The sequence below is a fragment of the Mizuhopecten yessoensis genome, unplaced genomic scaffold (genome assembly GCF_002113885.1).
Source record: "Mizuhopecten yessoensis strain PY_sf001 unplaced genomic scaffold, ASM211388v2 scaffold631, whole genome shotgun sequence".
Taxonomy (NCBI): domain Eukaryota; kingdom Metazoa; phylum Mollusca; class Bivalvia; order Pectinida; family Pectinidae; genus Mizuhopecten; species Mizuhopecten yessoensis.
Window position 1 is genome coordinate 178,048 of NW_018403643.1, and position 20,273 is coordinate 198,320.

General features: G+C 34.2%; 1 protein-coding gene across 1 annotated transcript in view; it reads right to left on the bottom strand.

Moving 5' to 3' along the window:
- The window catches only part of LOC110451269 (scavenger receptor class F member 1-like), a 141,874-nt gene that overhangs the window by 108,507 nt on the left and 13,094 nt on the right, over positions 1-20,273 (bottom strand). The window contains exons 5-12 of the mRNA XM_021499190.1: positions 19,413-19,505; positions 18,393-18,488; positions 15,052-15,147; positions 14,673-14,765; positions 14,337-14,432; positions 10,203-10,298; positions 9,239-9,445; positions 7,556-7,711 (exon numbers count right to left, since the gene is read on the bottom strand). Of these exons, the coding sequence (XP_021354865.1) occupies positions 7,584-7,711; positions 9,239-9,445; positions 10,203-10,298; positions 14,337-14,432; positions 14,673-14,765; positions 15,052-15,147; positions 18,393-18,488; positions 19,413-19,505 (905 nt within the window). The 3' untranslated portion in view covers positions 7,556-7,583. The remainder of the gene's footprint in view (positions 1-7,555; positions 7,712-9,238; positions 9,446-10,202; positions 10,299-14,336; positions 14,433-14,672; positions 14,766-15,051; positions 15,148-18,392; positions 18,489-19,412; positions 19,506-20,273) is intronic.

A 20,273-nucleotide genomic window follows, 5' to 3' on the forward strand; every position in this document is an offset into this window, starting at 1 on the left:
TTGTCCCCCGACTACCATGTACGTTATACACGCTTAAGATAGATTGTGAAAGTTAGTGTATAATACAATGGCCATTTATATATGTTTGAGATGTCCATTTGAAATTAGATTGCCACAAACTATTAACCAATTATCGTAAAAAAATATGTTTGTAAGTATCTGATATCTATTGAAAATGCACTCATACATGGTTACAGGATAAGCTTGTTTGATGTGTTGTATTTGAAATACGGGCATCAGATTTCATTTTTGAAAAGCTGTAAGATTAAAATAATATGTTCATTATAACATGATCAGTTTGGGAATATTTCGCAATCTACCGTTCACTGTTAATGTTCTATGATACATCATGAATGTTGACGTAATATATGACATTGTAGATGTGACATTACGATGCATAAAGAGGTATTTTATCACAAAGACAGTATATAAAATCGTTGATTGGTATCACTTAGGTAGTTGACCTTTCGATAGATTTACACTCGCAATAGGTTTTGCTTTCTAGTTACCTTTAAACAATAATAAAAAAAAATATGCATTGGGTTGGCAGTCGACCACCGCATGCAAATATTTGTATTGTATACCCCGCTATGAGACATTGATTATTATTTTTGGAAACTCATTATCCTTTTAAAATCAAATCATTTTATTCAGGTTATACTGTGAGCAGAATACACGCCCGTTCATGTCTATAATACGCTCTCATCGAACTCTGAAAGGTGAAATTGAATCTCAGTAATATGCACTACCTTTCGGAACGAAACCACTATTATTTGACTAAATCAAACCTGTACTGCCAAACACGTTTAGTAAAACTAATCTTTAAAACTTATTTTGAAGTCAATGTTAATGCACATAATTGTATTTTTTTTCCTCTTCACGTTTCACCACAATGTATAGTTCCATTAATAATTTTAAATGTACACCGAGCTGAGAACATTATGCATTTCGCTGGTTATATAATTTGTCACCCAGGACTAAAAGTCTACAAATGCATCAGGTAGAACATTGATCAAATTTCGTTAAAAGCCATAAACGAATCCTGTACAGCCCCGTTAAACATAGAGAAAGTTTTGACTGGCACTCATATACACCCACCTCGTCATAAACTTGTCAAGCGTTGCTTTTGCAAACAATCACAAAACAGAACAAAATGGCGCCACATTTACCCATAACTTGTGATGTCATAATTTAGCCCACAAGCAAACTGTATTAACAATTAACAATGCAGATTTATTTGAAAAAACAAATTCCAGCAACAATTACGATGCTTAAATATAGAAACCTTTACACAATGAAAAAAATTCCACAACAAACATGTATGGCATTATGCTACATTCATCGTATACAACCTATTGAAAGTAATTTTGGTATCGTTTCGGAAGGAATCCGGAAACGGTCGTTGAAACACTACGACAACAAACAACTCAAATTGTGTCCCAGTATTTAATCACTCACTTATCATTGAACTGCCGTTCTTTTATATCCAGTAGAAAATTATACACCGACACTTTTCCCCACGTCAGGGAAGGCAATACAACGTAACACGATATGCGGTGTGTCACGATGTGCGCACAGTAAATGCATAATGCGTGCACGATACATGCACGATGTGTGCATCATGTGTGGACGGTACAAATTTTGCCAATTATCTTGTGCACATTTGTGAACACGATGGACAAACGTTGTGCGATAACAATCGTGGTTGGTGTAAATTTTGGACCGACTTAAATAAATACAAAACTAATCTTTATTTAATCCATGTGCATTGTCACCAACAAACATAAGTGTTGTAGAACTTTTATTACGACGCCGCTAAGGGAACAAATGTTGTTTTCAATACAACTAGCCCAGTCAGACATAACTCTCCTTTCCGCCACCTCTGGTGATCGAACCGAAATTCTGGGGAGAGTGAGTGGTCTGAAGCTCACGCTTGATGGTACACAGTAGTGATGATTGTTCGCGTTAGCAATCACGGCTACCGAGGCACCCATCGTCGTGTACATCGTTAACAACACACATAAGCTTTATCTTTAAGCCCGTATTTCTTCGTATATGTTCATAAAAGAGTTTTCAGCGTTTTGTAAACGACCCAAATTAACGATAAATGTAAAACTCCCTGTGTCAGGTACAGGCCAGGTAAAACTCCGGTCACTTATCAACATGTTATTTACCTGTTCCATTACCTGGAAGCAAAACCATTCTTAACAGTCCAACGGACACTGTAATACTGTGTACACGTCTGTAACACACATTGTAAAATTGACCATAATCTTCAATTATTGTGATGAAAAATTAATATAAACTGGGTACCTTAATTCAAACGAGCCTTACGGAATTTTTTCATCCCGTAATATTGATCAATCAATATGTATATGTATGCAGAGAGAAGCCCACAATGGGGCGAATGCTTGTTAAATCGCACAGTTTTGTCTTATGTACGGACGAAGAGTGCACGCTATTTCGTTGTTTTATGAGTTTATAAAAAACTGTACATTTTATAATAGATGGTAGACGGCTAAATTCAGAGCCTTGGACTATTGCAACTTGAGTAACCAGCTTGGGTATGCAAGTACATCTTGGGGTGGCAGAGTGTTCTGTATCAAGAGTAGACAACTGCGACTTATGGTTTGACCATTTACATTATCCTTTGATAACCTTTGTCAGGGGCATACTTTCTATACTATTTTACCTGAAGTAACCAGATTTGAGATGCAACTAGATCTTGGGACTGCGGAGTGCAACATATGAAAAAGTTGGTCACTGTCACCTATGATTTGACCTTTGACAGTATCCCTAGTTAATCAGGGCATACCTACTTTACTGTTTCACCTGAAATAAATATATTTTGTATGCAAGTACTTCTTGTGATGGCGGAGTGTCAAATACAAAAGCAAATCACAGTGACTTGTTTTGACCTTTGACCTTAATCTTTGAAAAACATTTGTCAGTGACATATTTTCTTCACTATTTCACCTAAAGTAATCAGATTCGGTATGAAACTATATATTGGGATTGGAGAATGCAACAAATAAAAAGTAGGTCACTGTGATTGTGATTTGACCTTTGAAATTATCATTTTAAAAAGTTTTTGAGGGGAATGCTTTCTATACTGTTTCATCTGGATTAACTAGATTGTATGCAAATGCATCATGTGGTGGCAGAGTGTCTAGTTCAAAAGTAGATCGCTATAACTTATGGGTTAGTCTTTGAATTTAACCTTTGAAAAAAGTAGTTTGTGGCATTCTTCTATACTACTTCACCTGCAGTAACCATATTCATTTCTTTAATATTGTTATGAAATATGTATTTGGGACAAAATTAATGTGTTTCGAGATTTACCGAAGTTAACCGTGATTGTTTAGTTAGAGAGCCAGTTAAAAGTATAATAGTATCACGATATTTACATTCAGAACTAAAATTTCGGCAAGGGTTATCCCCATTCTAATTTGTAAAAGTGTCTACATTACAGCTCTATGCTGCAGTGTAATTTAATTTTGACATATTCTATCTTTTTTCTAGATTATAAAGATATAAATACCAGTGTGTATGCTACGTACATATTTCGAGATACAAGGTGGTCAACTCTGCTGGTTTATTTTAAATCCCAAATGTTTAACATAGCATTGACGGCCACATAATTCTCTATGTGTTCTGAAAAAGTGAATAATATATACAATTTATTAATATATTTGATATTGACCAGTACTCCCGTTAACCGTAGAAATTCATTTGTATGGCATGCAGTGGTCATTGAAGTCATTAGCAGCTGTTATCCGGGTCTGATAGGCTTATACAAACGTTGCAGGCTGAAATTTGAGCTAAACAAATGATATCGTTGATACGTCATTACTAATTGTTTTATAACCTGTCAGTGTCATCGACGTCACAATTGCATTCTGGTCCTGATAGGTTTATTGAAATTTCGCAGATAATATGTCGTGGTTATACGGAAGCGTTTTTTATCGATGGACCAATAAGATGCCGTGTTATATCTAAATTGATGCAGAATCTCTAAATATTGTCTTGGTAGTATGCAATATAGTTTCACAACATATGTATCATTAAATACGAATCAAACACTATTTACAAAACATTTGATTTATTGAGAAACACCTGTTTTCTTAATTAATGTTCCGATTTATTCTGAAACAAAGAAGTAATGTACTACGGAGATCTGCGTTTTATTATTTTCGTGGCTTGTTCTTAAACAGAACAGTGTTATACTGAAACCCCCTGCAAAAATAGTTTGACGCTGTAAAGAGGACCATGTGGGATATTAGCCCATGGATAAACACTTATTTATCCTCAATAAAGAATGTCTATCATTATATATTAGTATTATGTAAAGGGTTGACGATACCTTGAGTCACATGTACAAAACCAAAATCGTGATGTATTGAAGTACATGTAGGGCATTATTGCGAGGAATAGCAGTATATCAATACATATACTTTACAACACAACTACAGCAATAAGGTAGCTCTCTAAATCAATGCATGTATATTTACGTTTTATCTTTTATCAGTCCGATTTACAATTCACAGAACGAACACTCTGACGAAAGCATAACGACAATGATTATTATGAGACTAAACGTGTAAGTTACATCTGCATATACTTAGATGTTTTGATTGGCCTTCCGCGTGACTCAAAATATATAGAAGTTTCTCAATAGAATTAATACAAATCAAGGATTTACATATTTTGTTGATAAGCATATGATTAAGATATAAGGTAAATGTCATGTGGAAAAGCATATACTTTGAGCTGAACAAATGATAACATGCGTATGCACAAAATTATTTCAGTAAAAACTAGAATGGATTGTTATTCTTTATAAGAGTGACGATTAATACAAGTATACAGGATCTTTGACTAACCGTTATCATTACCTACTACAAGATATTATCGGCAATTAACCACTGTAACATATACCATCTAAAACGAGGTGAATAAAAATGCGTTAGATTTGATTATCATATGATATAATTAGAAAAAAATGATAAAATATAAACTGGATACCAGTGTAATCAGTGTCATCTAGAGACTTTATTCATGTGCAACAAACGTTTCGTCTTGACTTGACCAGCGACCCGGTAGTATGTGTATCGTCACACTATAGAGGATACGATTGGTTATCATGTCATTTTAGTTTGAGTTAGAATTGTCAAAAGACATGATAGTTTTTCTGATTGTATTTTACATAATTAAACGACCTCCGTGTAACTGTAATGTAAAATGGCACTAAGACTGGATTACGTTATAAACAAGATTTAATTTATAAACTATACACTATATTTTGTTATTTTCTAAATAATATAAATCATTGCTACCCCACTCTCACACGAAGTATGTATATACAGCAACAATAGAATCATACAAAGCAAGTATGTAACTAATGCTATAATCACACAAGTAAACTATACGTCAATACTGGAAAAGTCAATGTATCAGTCAATATATGAAAATAACTGCCCTGATACAGTGATCACTAAAAAGCTCGTCCACCATCTGTAGTCCTGGTCCCGTCTCCCTTCATGACGGCCTTGACTAAACTCCTGTGTTGATGGACTCACCAAACTTCACATGAAGTATAATGAACAGCACAGACCAAATGGCATTACGTGTCATCACAGAACATGGTCCATCTGTAGAAAGTATTCACTACCTCGGTGACTATACAGCACACATCACTCGGTTCACACAGAACCTAAACATGTAGTCCACACAGGACTGTTACCATAAAAGATATATACCAACTAAGGTAGTGGTTGTTGCAGCCCTCACATGATTTATAACTAACATCATTGTCACATGGTTGGAGCCACAATATATGCACGACAGACTAACTTCTTATAGCTATGCTGACTGTCATTAAAAGGTAACATATATGTAAAGTATTCTTACTTCCCATATGTATATACAATGACAATAACTGTAAGACATATCAATACGCTATTTTTTACCAATTTACTAAGAAGATCCTGTTTTGACAAAATGTAAAAGCACGCCACACACAGCCTTAATATTTAGGGTAATCTACGGGCTAAGTCCACTCAACCGTGACGTGTACACCTTAACTCTGTGTCTTTTATCTATATGACCAATTCGATTAGAAAATTGGCAATTAATTGTTTATAGGTAATATTAGGCTAACAATATTTGTTGACAATATGTTATCTTAAAAAGCTAAAACAGTACACACGCACAATGCGCGCGAATGTAAACAATGTGCACCCGATATACAGGTATGGTCATATATATATAATGTATAATCAACAGATAAAATGACTAGAAATATCACAGATGAACAACAACTATGTATATGTCGTTAACTAATAATGCTTTATCACATATTCGGCCTGTTATCCAGTGAACTCGCCAATGTAATATTTATTAATATACCATTGAGCATTTTGCATTGGCTGTGCCAGTCAGAAATCGATTGTGACGTCATAATATGGACAATGACATGACGTCATAAATTGTGAATGGCGCAACAAAATGGCTGTCTCATTTTGATTAAGCCCTCTACATTTTGGCTTTAAAACCTGTCAAAATGTAAGTTTTCTGAGTTATGTGATAAAAAGTATCTTAAATTTGTATCGAATGTGAATGGCGCAACACATTGGCAATCTCTGTTTAAATTAGCCCTCTACATTTTGGCTTTAAAACCTGTCAAAATGTAAGTTTTTTGAGTTATGTGATAAAAAGTACATGTATCTTAAACTCGTCTCGAAGTTTTAATTTTTGCTGCAAAAATAAAAACTCCTTAGACTCGTTTCATAAATTCTCATATGAAATGAAAAAACTCATTTAAGGTCCTATATATAACAAATATAAAAACTCATTACATTCTGTAATATTTGCTTGCTTACAAATTCTAAATAGCAATTGAATAAAGCTAATTGTGGCTATGCATCCCTATGCGATCCCTAAATAAAAACCGTAGACGGATTACCAAACTCCGTCCCAGTAAAATAGTATTTGAATGATTCACTATCAGTAAAATTGGGTAAAAGATTAACAAAACATTATTAGTGATCGTGAAAGTGCGTGATATGCACTGGTTGATCTATCACGACAAACGGTATTAATTTTCCTTTTCATACATAAAACATGAAAACATCAGAGCTCGTATTTAAGAAACCGTTCTTACGCTCAAGCATGGATTCTGTGCTCAAACCAACTTTTTGTTACTCGCTTAGATCATGTCAAACGCTAAAAAGATGAAATGTAAACGTGTCTGCAATTTTTGTCCAAATCATTGACAAACAAGACTTATTTATTAAGTTATAACAAGAACAAGAAATTAAGCCTGTGGGCAAAAATCCATGCTTAAGCATGAGAACGGTTTCATGAATACAGGCCCAGGTTAAACGCCATTAAGAATTGTGACATAACATTTAATGTGCAGTCAAATTTTTGATAAAGATGGTGATTTGTGCACTAATATATAATCGGAATGTGTAGCTTCTCTGTCCTATTTGTTAGGATTTATTTCTAGACTGATGGGCATACAATTTGAGTCGCAATTTATAATCTGCTGACCTTTGTTCCCTAATTTGTTAAACAACCGTCTAGGCAGTCTCATAAACATGTGAGGGCTCTCTCTCCAACGCATTCAGTTGTTCATAATTTGCATCGGTTCTGTTCGTCTCGGTAGGTTGTGTCATGGTGTGGGATCCTATTTCGTCGTATGTGCCTTCTGAAATACAAGTAATACACATTTTTTTCAATAAACCGTATTTGATATGGGGATTTAATTTGGATTTCGTAACCTCGTTTTTGGGTTCTCTAAACTAATTCACGTGACAACTGTTCCATGACCACCTCAACCGACTTGAGCTACCTTGTCGCGAAAAACATCGAAAAAACACTGGTATACTGTTCGAATAGGCTATAGCCAAGGCGACTATACCTAGAGAGAGTTTTAAACAGTGTACATGTAACCTGGTGTACACTGTTTGAAATTCGATGGACGATGATTCAGGAGCACGGAATCAAAGGACGGTATTGACACCCAGTTTGACAAGGGGGTGTTTATCTGTAATGTTTATATGATTGTAGCATATTATGTGCCAGAATTCCGCCCCTCCCCATTCCTCTTGGTTTGTTTGTTGGTAGTCGAGATATTTTGCTGTGAGCGGCGCACAGAGGCCTAGTGATTGCATGTCGGCGTTCCCCATGATAAATGAAAAATCCTGAATATGTATGTAAGTAAAGTTACTCCCTCCCATTCATACTTTTAATGTCAGAAACAACAAGATTGATTTCCGATATCGTTACTATTTTGATTGCTGTGAGCAGATCCATATTAGACATCGAAATACTTTGTTAGTTTGAGCTTTGTCAGATTGATAACGCCCATACCGTTTCATCAGACGATAGAGCGTGTCATTGCTGTAGGATTCGTTCAAATTTATTTACATGTATTTTCAAATGCTACAAAAATATTGACAATAAAAAGTCAGAAAAAATAATAAACAGTAGATCTAGCAACTTTGTTCAAGGCAAGTTTGTTTATATAACGGGAGACAACTCGACCGACAATGGCATTTGAAATTGGGAATTTGGAAAATCTTAAAAGTAGTCCCATGAAAAACAACTGACTTTTCATAATGCTATGGACAATTGTTATGGGTGCAATTTTAAGTGGCCATTTATTAATGATATTAGCCTTAACTTTCCCTATTTCGTTCCAAGGTTTTGGTTAGTGTTAAGTTTCGATCGGTTACTCGGATGGTCGACTGATAATTTGCTGTCTCGTGTAGGGTAACATGTACATTTGTAGCTCATTATCGAAGTGTATTTATAAGCAAAGAAAATACTTTGATACGGAAACATGCATGTAGTTTTCGATAAGAGTAAGAAAAGAACACCCTTTCTACAAGCTATATACAAGTAATATACTTGTTTATTGATATTTTACAATTGTATTTGACAATAAATTTGTTCTCTCCGAAGATTGTTATGGGATCAACGAGAAAATTTTGCAAATGAGAGGCTATTGAGGAATTCACAAATTTCATTTGTCGCATCTGAAAAGTAACACTGCAAGAAGTGAAACCTACTTTCAGAAAAAAAATCTTTATACATAAAAATTGTTATTAAATAAAAATAGACAGAAAAAATAAAACAAAATTCCTGACAAATGTTTAAATTGATTTGCATGTACCTCAGTTATTTAGTCAGTAGGTTGTCCTACAGATTGTACAAAGTTAGTCCGTATTACCTGTGTTTTTCTGTAACTCTTCTCGCCTCACAGACTGAGACAAATCTGTCATATGAGTTGAATTCATATTGTCGCGTTTGTATCTTGAGAGACGTCTGACCAATATGATGACCAATACGACCAGAGCCAGAATAACCAATCCTGATGTGATCCCTATTCCAGCTGCGGCTATATTAAAACTGCCTGGCTGTGTAGGCTGTGCAGGGGCTTTAATAATAATAAAAAGACACAAATAAAACAAAATAAAAGCATACAGCACGAATGATTACTCACTAAGGCGCCCCATACCATATACCTTTGCACATTTCAAACTAAAGTTTAAAATGTGTATCCTTTAGAAATTTTCCTGGTATAAACGTACTAGTACTTACACATTAGAAGAATACCACGACGTCACACGAACATGTCTTTGTATAGTACATCGTTACATTTATTACGGTACATTGTTAATGATGTCGCAATCAATATGGGAGGGGGGGGGGGATTGCCGCTTAATAAAAAAAACTGCAATAAGTTTGTCATAGTTTTATATACAGTACGATACAAGTATTAATATTAAAAAAATACGTTTATATTCACAATATCGTACAGCTGATAAATCCGTTCTATTGTCGGCGTTTCTAAATTGTTTTTTATTGTTGTCGTTTTTTTTTATCTGCGTGCGTATTTTAAATTGCCTGCGTGCTTTTCTATGTTTAAACAGAAGTGGACAAGTTACGTCGTTTTGTATTTGCAACTTAACCAGTTTGTAAACAGCACATGTTTAAAAAGCAGTTTTATTCTGATATAGATGACAAAACTTCGTGAAACAATACCAATGTGTTATTACCGAAAGCTCTAGGTTGCATAAAGATATTGCCGGTGAGTTGTACTATATTAACTCAAACTATTCATCAGTATCACGTGGTTACACGTATTCTTTTAACATTTAACTGACTTGTACCTTTGTGGTTTACTTACTTACCCAAACAGTAACCTGTAATCAAATCACAAACGTCTGTCGTACAGGAGGACGGACAGCTCCTATCACAGTGGTCGGTGAAATATCCATCTTTACATCCTTTAATTTTAATATAAATGTAAATTGTTGGGATCCTTGAGGAAAGTTTAGTAATGAATTGATAAATTCGTTTACCTGTCGCAACAAAAGGTTTACTGTGTGAATAATATTCAAGAGCTATAGACCGGAAGTCGACATTTACAACATTTTTTACCTCAAGAGTAAGTTTGACATTTTCTACCCGATTTGTGAGTACATTTATGACCAAATTGACTTGATTTCTATGAACAATTTACAAATATGTCACGACAGTTACCCCTGGGTCAAATACCCAAAGAAGGTTTATTTTAGCGAGTGGAGTTTGTTGTCACGTTAATCTGACACAAGCTATAAACTTATCATTTATTGAACTCGTTTACCGTATTAATTAAAAAGGCGAGTCGTATTTGAGCAAACATATCTGTTTCGTTTGCAGCCATATGATGGCTGTCTCTTTGACTGTGAGGAAATGAATTGTGTGGCAAATATGACATCTATACCAATGTCTCTCGGTTAATATCAAACATTTAGACATTATTTAATAGAGAATATCTTACAGTATCTTGAGTAATACAAAATACTGCATAACATGATATGGTCGTTAGTATATAAACATTATATGGAACTACGAAATTAAATACAACGAATTTAATTGATAAGCTTGACTACTCTTTTTTATTTATATGGGGAATCCACGAAAGTTTGTACCACGAAACGATCTAAATGGCTTCAAGCCAAGCAGGAAAATACTCACGAACATTTCATGTTATATAGTATATTTCACAAGTGTGCTTATATTTTGATATTTTTTCACGAATGCGCAGCATGATCAAAATATTAGCCACATAAGTCAAATGTGTTTGATATTAATTAAAACACTGTTCATCGATAGCATGTCTAGACAAAACCGCGACAAAATATAGATATTTGAGAAAATATTTCAATAAAATATTTTTTTAGATTATTACTTATACATTATAGTTGATGCTAAAATTCTTATTTTTAGCATAGTATGCTAAATAACTATCACAATATGACTATTTTTTAAAAAGTCTCGTCATACCAACTCAGATCACTACGCATTGTTGATATCTTGAAGCGCCAAATCGAAAATAGTGGGAAGTGAATAAAATGCAGAGTTGTTGTTTCATCACTTATCCTGGTAATGACATATAAACATTACCTACGTAAGGTATTCTTCAGATTTATTAATGACCCTAATCCTTTTATTACTTCTGCAAATTGCTTTGCCTAACACTTTGGACTTGGAGAAGCTGAAACGTGTATTATTTGACTTGAGTTTCCACTGATTAAGTAGTTAAAAGTGTTTGCCTACATGGTCTGCTGGCTTCCATGAGAGGAAAGTTAACTGAGAGATAAAACGTTGTGCTTCCCTCAGAGAAAAGGCTTCAAATGAATAATATCACTTTTATGGAATGGATGATTTATTATATTAGCATCATAAATGCTGATAGAAGTGAAAACAGCAGGTACATTGTTAGTAGAAACATGTGTTTTTTTACCGTTTAATGATTAACATGTTCATAGTCTACCATATCTAGTTATGGAGAATATGGTACATTGTACATGTAATAACACTTGTGAATGCAGAAATCTACATCTGATAACAGTATTAACAAATTTTGAAACAACGGAGAAACGAAGGACTTTAATGGTACCCGTAAATGAGGAACCAGTATGCAAAACAAGCTTGCACATTAATTGTTTTTGTAAATATATGACAGCTACTTACCAGGCTTTGGGGGCAGATAAATGTTTTTGCTGACAATTAACGACTATTTTTAAAATGATGTCACTTACCACATTAAGATGAGATCATGTTTAACAACTTCATCCGAGGTAGCACGGAACACTTTTAACTCAAATGATCTATTTATGTATTTCTAATCTGGAGTTTTGCAAACATGTAGTTCACGTACCGGACGTTACCGGGTCACCTGTGTGGAATTTTCATAATCTCTAACCCCTACTGTGCCACTATCAGGGGATCCTAATCCCAGGGACAGTTTTGTGCTTGACGAATTCATAACTCTGGCCTTATCATATATGCAATGTTGTTGTTAACTCAATGCATTGTTGAAATGACATCAATTAAATGTTTCAACTAGGAATCACTCGTTCAACCTTAGTGTAATACAAGGATATAGCAAACCCAGTAAAAAGAAAGAAATACGTGTTGTCGGTTAGAAAAAAATATGAATTTGTGTTATAGGTTGTTGGTAGAACAGAATGGAATTTCATTTGAAGGAACCATATTAATCTGGATCGAACCTATTACAAGATTAATAGTTTACATCTTTAAGTTTTACAACCGTTCTTATTCATTTGCAATTTGAATGACCGGCAACAGTCAGTTTTTAGTTCTATATTGAAACCAAATACAGTTAATCTTTTCAACATTTAAAGATAACATGTAATCACATGTTATATAGTGTCACAAAGGTCCCTAGATCAAAACGGAGTTCTGTATAGTTTGTGTAATTCTTGACAGTACATGTACAGTGTTCATTCTCCTGAAGACAGGTCTTGTTTCAACTTCACTTCAAGTATTTTCATTTTTAATTAAAAAAAAATACTGATTGCACTGCTGAGTACAAAAAAAAACAAAAAGAAAAAAAGAAAAAAATGAACACCGAAGCGGCAACAAAACTATAATTAGAACTCAAAATCGTCTTATGCTTATCACCGACAACTGCCATGTAAAGCCGAATCCAAATAATGTCACGTCCTCACAGCGAGACCTCGGGCAGTGACTCAATTCACACAAACAGTTATCATATTTCCCTGCGGGATCTTGATGGCGACCATCAAATTTGTACATAGTCTACATCAACCTGCATCTTTTGAAAATCCGTTTTGAGGACTTTGTCCGTCAACAATCAAAATCTATCACGGACGTCATGATAACAAGAAAGGGAATGATCCCGAAAAATGTATATGAAGTATAATGTAACAACAATAAGTCAATTCTTCTATGTGTATGCATTAAGTTGCAGCATCATGTTTGTATTGCTACAGAACAGGAAACGAAACTTAAACAAATAAGCAACTAAACAAAATGTGATCATACTCGTGCTTTTTGTAAGAGTTACAGAATTATAATTTGTGCCTACTTTCACAAACCTTCACAGTGGACATCTATTTGTTTGCATTTCCCGTTCTTGCATTGACTCGATCAAGTAAGATCACATTTTAATCCGTATTTTCCAACTTCACAGGCTATAGAAGAAAAGTAAAATGTAAACGAATACACTGATCTTGATACAAGAATTGATGCTTTGTATCAGCCGATCATATCAATCATAGGTTGGTTTAAATACTAACTGATTCGAAATAACATAACAGTATATGTATCAGCTGATCATTTATTGCAGAATTGTACAGGAAACTATTTATTTGCTGATTTTCAAATGATTTTCAAATGCACACATATAACTATATAACTACACTTAAAACCCAAAACGTTGTTTTGTGCTTCAGATACTATTTTTTATTGATTTCGATCCTCGACCAAAAACTCAATATGATTTCTAATAAGATATCTGGTACCGATTGGCTATAAAACCAAGTACAAAACTAGATTATACCATTACACTCTCCCGTGTTTCTGTTACACTTGTTCTGACAGCCGACTGACCAGGTCTGGGTACAGTCATGACCAAACAGACGAGGCTTACATTCTATAAACAGTCACTTATATGCTATGGTAATCATCAATAAGTAATAAGTATCTTCACTATTATGTGAAAACAATATTGCCTCTTTAAAGAAACAGGCAATGCTTTCAAAGTGAAAATAACAAGCATTTTTTTACGATTGATAGACACATTTAACAATGTCGTAAAGGATACTTCAATAACGATAAAGGTCAAAACGTAGAATCGTGAATAGAAGTTTAACACAGACAAAATGATTTTCTAATATCCACTGTATGGCCGTTCCGTTATATTAATTCCTATTAATTCCAAGGATTCAATGGAGTAGAACGGAGTATAACGTAAACAAAATGGAATAAACAAATATTTGTTTTGCATGTACCTGTACAGTCTCCAGAGTTCTGTATACACAGTTGGTCTTTACAGTTAGCAGGACAACTCTGATCACACTTGTTGCCATGGAATCCTGCATTACATCCTTCAAAAAAACTGATGAGTTGTTAGAACGTCTCCGGTTATTTTGTCAATTTTTAAAACATCCTATAATCAGTAGTATGCGAGTTACCAATTTGATTCAAATACACACAGTATTATCAGTTTATTGAGTATATGCCCTAGGGAAAATGCCAGTAACATATCGAAATAGTTACTAAATATTTATTAATACACAAAATAGGCATAATAAAGTGAAAAATATCCGGATTCATAGCATACGTACGACTACAATTTCCAAATGATTTGTTGCAGGTGGGATTGGCACAGCCAGTCGAACAGGGGTTGCATTCGGGACCGAAAAACCCGTTTTCGCAGCCTGTCAGAACATATTAGATCTGCTTTTTATTTCTATGATATTTACAAAAAAATGTGTTTACGACATGTTTACTGTTTAATTGTTTATATCTATAATTAGTTCCAAGCTGAATGCACATTAGCTCCATGAAATGTATCAAACATCCGAACATGGTCTTTCACCATCTGAATACTTCGGATTTATTTGTTTACAATGATATTTGATAACTATCACTTTATTATAGCTACGGTTACTTTAAACTTGATAGAATCATGTAAATAATGATAAAAATATCAACAAATGATACCTTTGCAGAATCCATTCCCTTGTACACAAGTGTTGTCTTTACAGTTACTGGAACATTTCTGGTTACAGCTATTCCCATAAATACCCGGATCACATGCTGAAAGTATACAACACTAACGACATTATCTATGTTTGCGATGCACTGCGAGTTCAACGCAATATTACGATGGAGTTTATGCGTTAACGCTCTGTCATTGATACACCGCTAATATGTGTTACAAAGGAGTTACCCCTTTTTATGAAAATATGTATTCTAAGATGACCTACGTCTTGCATGTAAATTCAGAGTTAATTATGACCATCTAATTATCCGTAAAACTGTATGCTATGCATCTGTTACTGTGGTTACTATGCGCGTTAGTAGGGAAGGTATGACTTTATTCGAACAAGGCAATAAATAATAGATTAAGAAAGATTCTTTATCAACCAGGGATCCAATATAGGGAACGATAATAAATCAACCTTCACAATCGAAATTGCTGGCATGACAGCTTTTATGTTGAACAATGTTTCTTTCAGCTATTATAAACCCATTATTTCCGTCCTTTTAAATACAGGAAAATGGTACAACAGCTGGATTTAAATGACCTAGGAATTATTCCTCCTTCGGAATGTTCTGTAAATCCATACTTATATAGACCAGCTGTGCACGTAAATAGTATTATTAATGTAAATCGTGCAGTGCTATTCATTAAGAGTCGAACGTATCGAGAAACACCTAGCATCAATTCGAGCATGAATTCCAAAATACTTATGGATTCAACAGAAGGCTATGTAGCGTACCAATATGTGAAATATCGATAAACAATTTTGGCTAATTAGAGGATCTAGTTAGTGTGGATGGTTCACATTAGAATTAGTTTGAATGATAAGTTATTAACACACAGTAATTCATAGATTTCATATATTTTTCATGTGTTCACATAATTGGTTGTTTTCACATAATGGCGAGCTACAAGGCTACTCCAGACAAACAATTAATGATTAGGACATATTTCTAAGGTGGGCAAATATATGAAGTTCAAACATGATAATGTATCTTAATATGTCGATAGACGAAATATTTTATGAACCACTATTCATGTCTTCAAGCTCTATTGCATACACTTTTTTTCGCGAAGAAATCTAAGCTTGCTTATAACCAACGAATCGCTATTCATGTAATTCCTTGTTTCCAACGACGTAATACCAGCTACATATTTATTTTTTCTGCCATGCAATTCTTCTGAACACAGTAAACGATGATTATAGTGACCTGCCTTGTTTGTATTTGATTTCGAAACTACAAAAGAACACAACAGTTTAATGTTCATTCCTGAACCTTCTTCCTTCAAAATTGTTTCTACCTTCTTCCATCTAATGTTAATATGCTGCACTTAATCCGATATTCATGAACCTGCTTCGAATATCACGAGTTTAGAATAAAGCCTTACAAATTAAAGAAAACTACTACACTTTAGACGGACATTTTAACCCGCTGGGCTACCAAAAAAAAACAACCGGTAGCACTGTTTTTTGTTATTTTTGGTTATTAAATATATATAAATAGTGGATTTCTAGGCTCGTATACTATTATTGGTTTTATTTGTTTCTTACACGGAAAGGTGATGCAGAGTATCGAAATACGGTCCCTGCAGATAGGGCGTAAGAATTGTACCATTGCATGATCGTAAGAGGCGACTATATTTTCTTCTTTCTAAAAAGCTTTTTACTTCCTAATGTCTCCCTTGACAATGCCTCACTTTTGGCCTTTAGTTGAGCGTTCGTCCCTGTGAGGAAGGCTATTGGTTTTGTCCCCTGGCCGAGACATACCAGAGTCTGTAAAAATGTTAGTTTCTACTCCTGCCTAACGCTCAGCAATTTAAGGATGGGACGACTGGTTCGCCTGTTGTCAGTGTAATGTGACCGGATGGGGTGTCCTGCTGGGTGTCTGCGGCAGTATGTTTCAGTGAGATAGCACCATAAATACGGCATCAGTTCCGCGCTATCACCAGGAGACAAACACGAACATATCGCAGCCTCCCAAAACACACACGCATGCATCTTTCACATAGGGGATACCGTCCTAAAATGACCATAGCTGTTGATAGGACGTTAAACAATACTAATCCAAACCAAACCGTATCGAAATACGTTTGTAATAAAACAATATACCTTCACAAGTTCCACTTCTGGCATTGCAAATATTATTCAGACAGGTTTCAGAACAACTGCTGTTACACAACAATCCATATTTTTCCACCGGACAATCAGAAGGAAATACAACCCGGTAAATACAAAGAAATACATGTCATTTCTAAGCCAATACCTACTCTTACGTTTATCAAAAAATACCAAAACAATATTATGCATGAAGAAATTGAAATGCAGTTGTGGCTGTAAGAGTACCATATCTATTTTTTTAAGTAAGATAGAGGTAATATCACGCTCAAAACTGTTTACAAGAAACATCTTACTTAAAAACAACATGGACTGATGTTTTGGGTTTGCAGTTGGACGGGTAGATGTATCATTTTATGAATCAGTGTAATACGGCTATGTCTACTGCCTTACACATGCCATTAATATCAATAGTTGTAACCCAGAATTTTGATAATAACTCATCAAGATTGGAGATATGGATCACACTCGTTCGTCTGTCTCATCTATTTCTGCAACATTTTTACGTCCTTTTTCAGTGAAAGGGTTTGCTTTTTATTGTATTTTGTGAAAAACTTGAAAGTTACAGCCGTCGCTACTATGATATCGGAAAACATTTATTGATAAACCACATTTTTTCACGTCCAAAACAATTGCAACTGCCTTGAATTACTTTTCGGGCCGAAGGTAAAATGTCAAGATCATGATAATTCTGAATAAAACATGTTTCTACACAAAAAGTGAAGTTTCCTTTTTGCCTATAACATCCAAAATCATACACTTCCCTACAAAGAATATTAGCTTATTATTGTTGTTTTTTTCAAATCAAACTATTACCGCCACTGTTTCTGTAAAAAGAAAATTGCATTCTGTAAAACTCAAAGACCTTGTTATCAAAGATTATTACTATTACGTTTCCAAAAAAAACAACACTGTTACCCACCAACTAATCATTGTACTTTAACGTTTCTTTGAGGGGAATATTAAAAGCAATGATCAATAGTAATTGAACATTCATTTCAATGAATAGGTTTAAGAGCTTACTTTGTCTATCTATACAAATGTCATTTCTCTCAGGTGCAGCTTTAAAAAACTTAGCAAAGCCGTCATTAGCAACTACATGTACTATATTGAGTACGGTTGTTCCGCTTGGACGTATCTCTTTGCAATTTATTAAACAATTTTAAACAAAATTGGTCATACCAGAACAATATCCTGTGTCTTTCTCACAAATGCTGTCTTTACAATTCGTGGAGCAATCGCTGTTACAGTAATAACCATACTTTCCAGGAAAACATTCTAAATGACAAAGAAATGTTAAGTTAATATTGCTAGAGCTTATTATACAATATATCAGATAAACACGTGGTTTTCATCAAAAATAAATTACGGTATAAACTACCTGTCGTAATTGTGTATAATAGAAAAATATGAGTATTTCGTATACACTGCAAACAAGGTATTCATCTGATTAAAACGCAATTATCCGTGCTGTTGACTTTTGCAACATAAGACAATATATTTACTGTGGGACACGACGGTGTAATTGCAGAGACACTGAGTTATGCTTGAGCATGAGAACACTTTCATGAATAAGGGTCTCGGACGGGTTACGAGTCAAACTTTTTTTTTTGCAAATCGTTTCAATATTTCATTTATCCTTACCTATTATGCAGCTTGAACGTTTGAACACTATATATCATAGTGTACTGAATATAAGAGGGGCTTTGAAAAGTGAGCGAAATGTCTAGATATATATCTTTTTGTAAATAGCTTTTAAATGGGATATAACAATACTTATTACAGTGTTTGGATATATCTTAATGTAATATACTTCGACTATATATGTCTATGTATTGTTTTAATTACATTTGGACCAGATCCTATTTCGAGTTTAGCAATGAAGTTCATGAGCAAATATTTGGTTCTCTTATTCATGAAATCACCGGTGCCATATACATATGCTCACATTTAAATGAAAGTTTGATAAAATATACAGTGTACAGCTGCATGGTCAGTCAGTAAGTTCCTAGCAAACATAGTGTCAATAAGATGTACAATTTTAAGTGCATGTAAATGCATGTAAATGATATGAATAATCCTCTTAGTTCGTACATTGTGTTTGTCTTTTATACTGATAAAACATATATTACCTCATTTCATATGGAATGTATGCAACTTACTGTAACTCATTATTTTGTCGTATGTACATATTATTCATACCAAAACAATATCCGTCGTCCTCACACATGCTGTCTTTACACTTCGTGGAGCAATCGTTGTTACAGTAATCGCCATACTTTCCCGGAAAACAATCTGAAATGAAAAGAATGTTTATGATACCAGAGCTTAGCAATGCTTATTGTGATTTTAATCATTGTTGTGTTAAGAACGTAACCCCCTCTTCTAAACAAGAAGCTCAATGAGCCTGCATCGCTAAGATGGTATTAATCTCCAAATTGTAACCTTAAAAGTGGACTAAAATAAAATTATGGCAGACTTTCAGTATTTATGACTATAAATCACAAAAAAGAACCTGTTTAAAGATTTAAACACATTTAACATTTAACTTTGAAAGTGGGTCAGGGTGAAAAAAATCTTGAAAGTCCTTCATCATAGCATGGTACTGGCAAAATATCAACATTTTTGGCATTCGGTTATTTAGAAGAATATGCTTAAAGGGTTAAAACATATGTGATCCCTATGACCTAGAAATATAGGTCAATGTTATTTATTTTGAAGACATTGTAGCCATCAATAAAAGCATGCTTAATGCCAAATACTAAAAGTCTAGTTTTAAAACATATTTGACCACTTTGACCTTGAATATAAGTCAAATTAATTTATTTGAACAAAATTAGTAGCCCTATATGACAGCATGTGAATGGCCAGATAACATTAACCTAAACTTTTTGGTTATTCAGGAGAAGTCTTTTCAAGGTTTTAAACATATCTGACTCATGCGACCTTGAAATTAGGTCAGGGTCTTTGATTTGAACAAATGAGGTGTTCCGTCATGTCAGCATGTTACTGGCCTAATATCATTACCATTGGCCTTTTGGTTATTATAAAAAAGTTTAAAGT